We start from the raw sequence: 9,590 nt of genomic DNA, 5'->3' as shown, positions 1-9,590 counted from the left end.
GTTTCTGGTGTTCATCGGAATATCCGGCAACCGGCCGGTCACCCAAAACCCCGACAAGAAATAAAAACATTGCTATGATGAATAAGGGTATATGTACAACAGTTAATAACCTGCCACATAATCTAGAGGAGGCAATAAAAAAATGATGTACAATTCCATAGCATTATCTCTCCGATAACTATATATCTCTAAATATAGGGTGAGACATTATTCCTATGTGATCATCTCTTAATTAAGAGAAGGCATGACTTTTTTTTATGGTTTCTGTCCTTCACCTTAAGATTTATCCTATCTGACAATCCTGAGATAGCATCGTTGTACATTCCCTAAGTAAGGTGAGACAGCGTCACCTTTGTCCTAGACAATTATTTCAATTTATGGAATTCCGTTTAAAAGGGCAGCAGCTTTGCCGGTCGTTAGTCCCATGACACAGACGGAGACTCAAAGGCAACCCTACTTGTCGACAGCGATGGAGAATGGGACACATGAGCAAAGTAAGCACAGCATGACTTTACACATGAGCAAAGTCAGTACAGCATTTTGCGCGGTCGAATATTTACACCAACAATTGAGCTCTTCGATCATATATACATTCCACTAGCTAGCTGCGGCTGACAAACATGGCATCAATCATTCCCGGAAACTTCCACACGCACAAGAGCTTGGGAATGCGGGGCTGTGCTGTACCGGCAGCAATGGCATGCTTCGCCGCGAGATGGACTCACACGATGACCACGGTGACGACCGTGTTCGTGTCTGCCGCCTTCTCGGGCGCGCCATCGATGACCGGCTGCCGGCACGTGGGACAGGAGCCGTGGGACACCAGCCAGGCGTCGACGCAGCGGACGTGGAAGCCATGCCCGCAGAGCGGCAGCACGCGCACCTTCTCGCCGTCCACGAACTCGCTCAGGCATATAGCGCACACGTCGTCGATGTCCTCCCCGGAGCCGTACACCTCCACGGGGAGGCTCCTGAGGACGCGCCTCTTGATGCCGCTGCCGCTGCAGGCCACCCGCGCCGACGCCCGGCCCTCGCCGGCAGCGGCCGCGGCCCCGCGCCCCACGTACCGGAGCGCGCACCGCGCCAGCGAGTTGAGTGCGATTATGAGGAGCAGCCCGAAGAAGAGCGCGGCCAGGATGATCGCCACGTTGGTCTCGAAAGGCGAGTCTGCCCTCGTCCCCGCCGGAGCCGCGGCGCCTCCGCTGCCTCCGTAGGCAACGCTCGACGCCGGCGCCTCCGAGTCAGGACGACCCATGGTTGATGAAGTTATACAGTCCGGGAGATGTCGATCGAGCAGAGTTCACCCGACCTCTGTTTCTAGCTAGATGAAGTTATGGTTGTTGTTTCGAACTGGTTGCTGTCTGCCTGTCGTTCTCTGCTCTGTTCGTGGGGTATATATAGGGTGCCGCTGTGCCCACCACTATTCCGGGGGTGCCGCTGTGCGAGTGTAGTTTGTTGGATGACAAGGCATTGGGTAAAGTTCATGAATCCTATCTACTGGTGGTAGTGAAAGCTCACGTCTACGACTGTCAAGTGGCACGACTGTGGCTGTTGTGCTGTACTACGTGGTGCCCGTCCCCACGCCCGTGTCAAAAGTGGCACATGTATAGGTATTACGTTGTACCCGGCCCTACTGCCGGTTAAAAAAGAGTCAAAGCATACGTCGTACCCGTCCTTTCTTTTCTGTTCTTGGGAGATATCAATAGAAATACGGAATCACTAAAAATCTGACGTCAGTTTTCTGTGATCCTATTTCATCTTTACGCAGTAGCAGCTAGTTGAGAAAAAAAATCTTTCAAATAATTCACTTAACTTTCGAGCTGCAGTTGGTCTATATGCCAATAATTCAATATATAGGTCACCTAGTTCAGTTTTAAAAGCTTGAGAAAAACTATGAAGTCACACAAAAGAACAACGACCCACACAAATAGCCATTTTATATTAGGTATCATCTTCCATATAATTGTGAGACTACAAACCCCATGAAGATATGCCAAAGCAGATCCCAATAATTCATTTCAATGTCAATAATGGGAAATTCTAAACTAGCACGAATGATTACAACACTAACATATCTATGAATAGTACTAACAAGGCCATATATATGGCTCAAATAAATGCAAAACTTTGGGCACTTTTATATATAGAAGTTTGAGTACAAATATACATCGAAACAAAACAAATGTTAGAAAATATAAAGTTTGTACAATTAGGAAAGTGCAATTTTGAAAACAAATGGAAAACTACAAACACTGTGGTGATGTGGAAAATTTGCACCAAAAAGGAGTTTTGTAGTCTCTAGTAAAGAATAAACAACTATATAAAATATGTTGTATACTGGTTTTTAAGTATGAAAGATGTTAGAAGCCATCCTTCTCATAATTGATGTCATATGAAGCTATATAAAATAGTCATGTGAAACTAGATGAAGTCCATGTATAAAACAGAAATATATACCAGATGTAAACTAGATGTAGGAAATATCGGGGGGGGGGGGGGGGGGTTGGAAATATGCCCTAGAGGCAATAATAAAATGATTATTATTATATTTCCTTGTTCATGATAATTGTCTATTATTCATGCTATAATTGTGTTATCCGGAAATCGTAATACATGTGTGAATACATAGACCACAACATGTCCCTAGTGAGCCTCTAGTTGACTAGCTCGTTGATCAACTGATAGTCATGGTTTCCTCACTATGGACATTGGATGTCATTGATAACGGGATCACATCATTAGGAAAATGATGTGATGGACAAGACCCAATCCTAAGCATAGCACAAGATCGTGTAGTTCGTTTGCTAGAGCTTTTCCAATGTCAAGTATCATTTCCTTAGACCATGAGATCGTGTAACTCCCGGATACCGTAGGAGTGCTTTGGGTGTACCAAACGTCACAACGTAACTGGGTGACTATAAAGGTATACTACGGGTATCCCCGAAAGTATCTGTTGGGTTGACACGGATCGAGACTGGGATTTGTCACTCCGTATGACGGAGAGGTATCTCTGGGCCCACTCGGTAATGCATCATCATAATGAGCTCAATGTGACCAAGTGTTTGGTCACGGGATCATGCATTACGGTACGAGTAAAGTGACTTGCCGGTAACGAGATTGAACGAGGTATTGGGATACCGACGATCGAATCTCGGGCAAGTAACGTACCGATTGACAAAGGGAATTGTATACGGGATTACTTGAATCCTCGACATCGTGGTTCATTCGATGAGATCATCGTGGAACATGTGGGAGCCAACATGGGTATCCAGATCCCGCTGTTGGTTATTGGCCGGAGAGCTGTCTCGGTCATGTCTGCGTGATTCCCGAACCCGTAGGGTCTACACACTTAAGGTTCGATGACGCTAGGGTTGTAGAGATATGAGTATGCGGTAACCCGAAAGTTGTTCGGAGTCCCGGATGAGATCCCGGACGTCACGAGGAGTTCCGGAATGGTCCGGAGGTGAAGAATTGTATATAGGAAGTCCAGTTTCGGCCACCGGGAAAGTTTCGGGGGTCACCGGTATTGTACCGGGACCACCGGAAGGGTCCCAGGGGTCCACCGGGTGGGGCCACCTATCCCGGAGGGCCCCGTGGGCTGAAGAGGGAAGGGAACCAGCCCCTGGTGGGCTGGTGCGCCCCCCTTGGGCCTCCCCTGCGCCTAGGGTTGGAAACCCTAGGGGTGGGGGGCGCCCCACTTGACTTGGGGGGCAAGTCCCCCCCCTAGGCCGCCCCCCCTTGAGATGGGATCTCTAGGGGGCCGGCGCACCCCCTAGGCCCCCTATATAAAGAGGGGGAGGGAGGGCAGCCGCACCCTAGTCCCTGGCGCCTCCCTCTCCCCACGTACCACCTCTCCCTCTCCCTGAGCTTGACGAAGCCCTGCCGAGATCGCCGCTGCTTCCACCACCACACTGTCGTGCTGCTGGATCTCCATCAACCTCTCCTTTCCCCTTGCTGGATCACGAAGGAGGAGACGTCTTCCCCAACCGTACGTGTGTTGAACGCGGAGGTGCTGTCCGTTCAGCACTAGGATCTTCGGTGATTTGGATCACGACGAGTACGACTCCCTCAACCCCGTTCTCTTGAACGCTTCCGCTCGTGATCTACAAGGGTATGTAGATGCACTCCTCTCTCTCGTTGCTAGATGACTCCATAGATTGATCTTGGTGAAGCGTAGAAATTTTTTATTTTCTGCAACGTTCCCCAACAGTGGCATCATGAGCTAGGTCTATGCGTAGTTTCTTTGCACGAGTAGAACACAAATTTGTTGTGGGCGTAGATGTTGTCAATTTTCTTGCCACTACTAGTCTTATCTTGTTTCGGCGGCATCGTGGGATGAAGCGGCCCGGACCGACCTTACACGTACGCTTACGTGAGACAGGTTCCACCGACTGACATGCACTAGTTGCATAAGGTGGCTAGCGGGTGTCTGTCTCTCCCACTTTAGTCGGATCGGATTCGATGAAAAGGGTCCTTATGAAGGGTAAATAGAAATTGGCATATCACGTTGTGGCTTTTACGTAGGTAAGAAACGTTCTTGCTAGAACCCTATTGCAGCCACGTAAAAACATGCAACAACAATTAGAGGACGTCTAACTTGTTTTTGCAGCATATGCCTTGTGATGTGATATGGCCAAAAGGTTGTGATGAATGATATATATGTGATGTATGAGATCATGTTCTTGTAATAGGAATCACGACTTGCATGTCGATGAGTATGACAACCGGCAGGAGCCATAGGAGTTGTCTTAATTATTGTATGACCTGCGTGTCAATGAATAAACGCCATGTAATTACTTTACTTTATTGCTAAACCGTTAGCCATAGTAGTAGAAGTAATAGTTGGCGAACAACTTCATGGAGACACGATGGGATCATGATGGAGATCATGGTGTCATGCCGGTGACGAAGATGATCATGGCGCCCCGAAGATGGAGATCAAAGGAGCAATATGATATTGGCCATATCATGTCACTATTTGATTGCATGTGATGTTTATCATGTTTTTGCATCTTATTTGCTTAGAACGACGGTAGTAAATAAGATGATCCCTCATAATAATTTCAAGAAAGTGTTCCCCCTAACTGTGCGCCGTTGCGAAAGTTCGTTGTTTCGAAGCACCACGTGATGATCGGGTGTGATAGATTCCAACGTCCACATACAACGGGTGTAAGACAGATTTACACATGCAAAACACTTAGGTTAACTTGACGAGCCTAGCATGTACAGACATGGCCTCGGAACACAAGAGACCGAAAGGTCGAACATGAGTCGTATGGAAGATACGATCAACATGGAGATGTTCACCGATGATGACTAGTCCGTCTCACGTGATGATCGGACACGGCCTAGTTGACTCGGATCATGTATCACTTAGATGACTAGAGGGATGTCTAATCTGAGTGGGAGTTCATTAAATAATTTGATTAGATGAACTTAATTATCATGAACTTAGTCTAAAAACCTTTGCAAAATGTCTTGTAGATCAAATGGCCAACGCTCATGTCAACCTCAACTTCAACGCGTTCCTAGAGAAAACCAAGCTGAAAGATGATGGCAGCAACTATACGGACTGGGTCCGGAACCTGAGGATCATCCTCATAGCTGCCAAGAAAGCATATGTCCTAGAAGCACCGCTAGGTGAAGCACCCATCCCAGAGAACCAAGACGTTATGAACGCTTGGCAGTCACGTGCTGATGATTACTCCCTCGTTCAGTGCGGCATGCTTTACAGCTTAGAACCGGGGCTCCAAAAGCGTTTTGAGCAACACGGAGCATATGAGATGTTCGAAGAGCTGAAAATGGTTTTCCAAGCTCATGCCCGGGTCGAGAGATATGAAGTCTCCGACAAGTTCTATAGTTGTAAGATGGAGGAAAATAGTTCTGTCAGTGAGCACATACTCAAAATGTCTGGGTTGCACAACCGCTTGTCCCAGCTGGACATTAACCTCCCGGACGAGGCGGTCATTGACAGAATCCTTCAGTCGCTCCCACCTAGCTACAAGAGCTTTGTGATGAACTACAATATGCAGGGGATGGTGAAAACTATTCCTGAAGTATTTTCAATGCTGAAATCAGCGGAGGTGGAAATCAAAAAGGAGCATCAAGTGTTGATGGTCAATAAAACCACTAGTTTCAAGAAAGGCAAGGGTAAGAAGAACTTCAAGAAGGACGGCAAGGGAGTTGCCGCGCCCGGTAAGCCAGTTGCCGGGAAGAAGCCAAAGAATGGACCCAAGCCTGAGACTGAGTGCTTTTATTGCAAAGGGAAGGGTCACTGGAAGCGGAACTGCCCCAAATACTTAGCGGACAAGAAGGCCGGCAACACTAAAGGTATATGTGATATACATGTAATTGATGTGTACCTTACCAGTACTCGTAGTAGCTCCTGGGTATTTGATACCGGTGCGGTTGCTCATATTTGTAACTCAAAACAGGAGCTGCGGAATAAGCGGAGACTGGCGAAGGACGAGGTGACGATGCGCGTCGGGAATGGTTCCAAGGTCGATGTGATCGCCGTCGGCACGCTACCTCTACATTTACCTACGGGATTAGTTTTAAACCTCAATAATTGTTATTTAGTGCCAGCTTTGAGCATGAACATTGTATCTGGATCTCGTTTAATACGAGATGGCTACTCATTTAAATCCGAGAATAATGGTTGTTCTATTTATATGAGAGATATGTTTTATGGTCATGCCCCGCTGGTCAATGGTTTATTCTTAATGAATCTCGAACGTGATGTTACACATATTCATAGTGTGAATACCAAAAGATGTAAGATTGATAATGATAGTCCCACATATCTGTGGCACTGCCGCCTTGGTCACATTGGTGTCAAACGCATGAAGAAGCTCCATACAGATGGACTTTTGGAGTCTCTTGATTTCGAATCATTTGACACGTGCGAACCATGCCTCATGGGTAAAATGACCAAGACTCCGTTCTCCGGAACAATGGAGCGAGCAACCAACTTATTGGAAATTATACATACTGATGTGTGCGGTCCAATGAGCGTTGAGGCTCGCGGTGGCTATCGTTATGTTCTCACCCTCACTGATGACTTAAGTAGATATGGGTATGTTTACTTGATGAAACACAAGTCTGAGACCTTTGAAAAGTTCAAGGAATTTCAGAATGAGGTAGAGAATCAACGTGACCGAAAAATAAAGTTCTTACGATCAGATCGTGGAGGAGAATATTTAAGTCACGAATTTGGTACGCACTTAAGGAAATGTGGAATCGTTTCACAACTCACGCCGCCTGGAACACCTCAGCGTAACGGTGTGTCCGAACGTCGTAATCGCACTTTATTGGATATGGTGCGGTCTATGATGTCTCTTACCGATTTACCGCTATCATTTTGGGGATACGCTTTAGAGACAGCTACATTCACTTTAAATAGGGCACCATCTAAATCCGTTGAGACGACACCGTATGAATTATGGTTTGGGAAGAAACCTAAGCTGTCGTTTCTAAAAGTTTGGGGATATGATGCTTATGTCAAGAAACTTCAACCTGAAAAGCTCGAACCCAAGTCGGAAAAATGCGTCTTCATAGGATACCCTAAGGAAACCATTGGGTATACCTTCTACCTTAGATCCGAAGGCAAGATCTTTGTTGCCAAGAACGGGTCCTTTCTGGAGAAAGAGTTTCTCTCGAAAGAAGTAAGTGGGAGGAAAGTAGAACTCGATGAAGTACTACCTCTTGAACCGGAAAGTAGTGCAGCTCAGGAAGATGTTCCTGTGGTGCCTACACCGACTGGAGAGGAAATTAATGATGATGATCAAGGTACTTCGGATCAAGTTGCTACTGAACTTCGTAGGTCCACAAGGACACGTTCCACACCAGAGTGGTATGGCAACCCTGTCCTGGAAATCATGTTGTTAGACAACGGTGAACCTTCGAACTATGAAGAAGCGATGGCGGGCCCAGATTCCAACAAATGGCTTGAAGCCATGCAATCCGAGATAGGATCCATGTATAAAACAAAGTATGGACTTTGACAGACTTGCCCGATGATCGGCGAGCGATAGAAAACAAATGGATCTTTAAGAAGAAGACGGACGCGGATGGTAATGTTACCATCTATAAAGCTCGACTTGTCGCTAAGGGTTATCGACAAGTTCAAGGGGTTGACTACGATGAGACTTTCTCTCCCGTAGCGAAGCTGAAGTCCGTCCGAATCATGTTAGCAATTGCCGCATACTATGATTATGAGATATGGCAAATGGACGTCAAAACGGCATTCCTTAACGGCTATCTTAAGGAAGAACTGTATATGATGCAGCCGGAAGGTTTTGTCGATCCTGAGAATGCTAACAAGGTATGCAAACTCCAGCGATCCATTTATGGGCTGGTGCAAGCATCTCGGAGTTGGAACATTCGCTTTGATGAGATGATCAAAGCGTTTGGGTTTATGCAGACTTATGGAGAAGCCTGCGTTTACAAGAAAGTGAGTGGGAGCTCTGTAGCATTTCTCATATTATATGTAGATGACATACTTTTGATGGGAAATGATATAGAACTTTTGGACAGCATTAAGGCCTACTTGAATAAGTGTTTTTCAATGAAGGACCTTGGAGAAGCTGCTTACATATTAGGCATCAAGATCTATAGGGATAGATCGAGACACCTCATAGGTCTTTCACAAAGCACATACCTTGATAAGATATTGAAGAAGTTCAATATGGATCAGTCCAAGAAGGGGTTCTTGCCTGTGTTGCAAGGTGTGAAATTGAGCTCGGCTCAATGCCCGACCACGGCAGAAGATAGAGAAAAGATGAGTGTCATCCCCTATGCCTCGGCTATAGGGTCTATTATGTATGCCATGCTGTGTACTAGACCTGATGTAAACCTTGCCATAAGTTTGGTAGGAAGGTACCAAAGTAATCCCGGCATGGAACACTGGACAGCGGTCAAGAATATCCTGAAGTACCTGAAAAGGACTAAGGATATGTTTCTCGTTTATGGAGGTGACGAAGAGCTCGTCGTAAAGGGTTACGTCGACGCTAGCTTCGACATAGATCTGGATGACTCTAAGTCACAAACCAGATACGTGTATATTTTGAATGGTGGGGCAGTAAGCTGGTGCAGTTGCAAGCAGAGCGTCGTGGCGGGATCTACATGTGAAGCGGAATACATGGCAGCCTCGGAGGAAGCGTATGAAGCAATATGGATGAAGGAGTTCATCACCGACCTAGGAGTCATACCCAATGCGTCGGGGCCGATCACTCTCTTCTGTGACAACACTGGAGCTATTTCCCTTGCTAAGGAGCCCAGGTTTCACAAGAAGACCAGGCACATCAAGCGTCGTTTCAACTCCATTCCTGAAAATGTTCAAGATGGAGACATAGATATTTGCAAAGTGCATACGGATCTGAATGTCGCAGATCCGTTGACTAAACCTCTTCCGCGAGCAAAACATGATCAACACCAGAACTCTATGGGTGTTCGATTCATCACAATGTAACTAGATTATTGACTCTAGTGCAAGTGGGGGACTGTTGGAAATATGCCCTAGAGGCAATAATAAAATGATTATTATTATATTTCCTTGTTCATGATAATTGTCTATTATTCATGCTATAATT

At 46.3% G+C, this 9,590-nt stretch overlaps 1 protein-coding gene across 1 annotated transcript; it reads right to left on the bottom strand.

Moving 5' to 3' along the window:
- Window positions 1-549: 549 nt before the first annotated feature.
- On the bottom strand, window positions 550-1,351 carry LOC123116593 (RING-H2 finger protein ATL74-like). The gene has a single exon (XM_044537532.1). The coding sequence runs from the start codon at window positions 1,253-1,255 to the stop codon at window positions 722-724; it is 534 nt and encodes a 177-aa protein (XP_044393467.1). The 5' UTR covers window positions 1,256-1,351; the 3' UTR covers window positions 550-721.
- Between the last annotated feature and the right edge of the window lie 8,239 nt (window positions 1,352-9,590).

The sequence above is a fragment of the Triticum aestivum genome, chromosome 5B (genome assembly GCF_018294505.1).
Source record: "Triticum aestivum cultivar Chinese Spring chromosome 5B, IWGSC CS RefSeq v2.1, whole genome shotgun sequence".
NCBI lineage: Eukaryota > Viridiplantae > Streptophyta > Magnoliopsida > Poales > Poaceae > Triticum > Triticum aestivum.
This window is presented reverse-complemented; position numbering and strand designations above follow the sequence as displayed.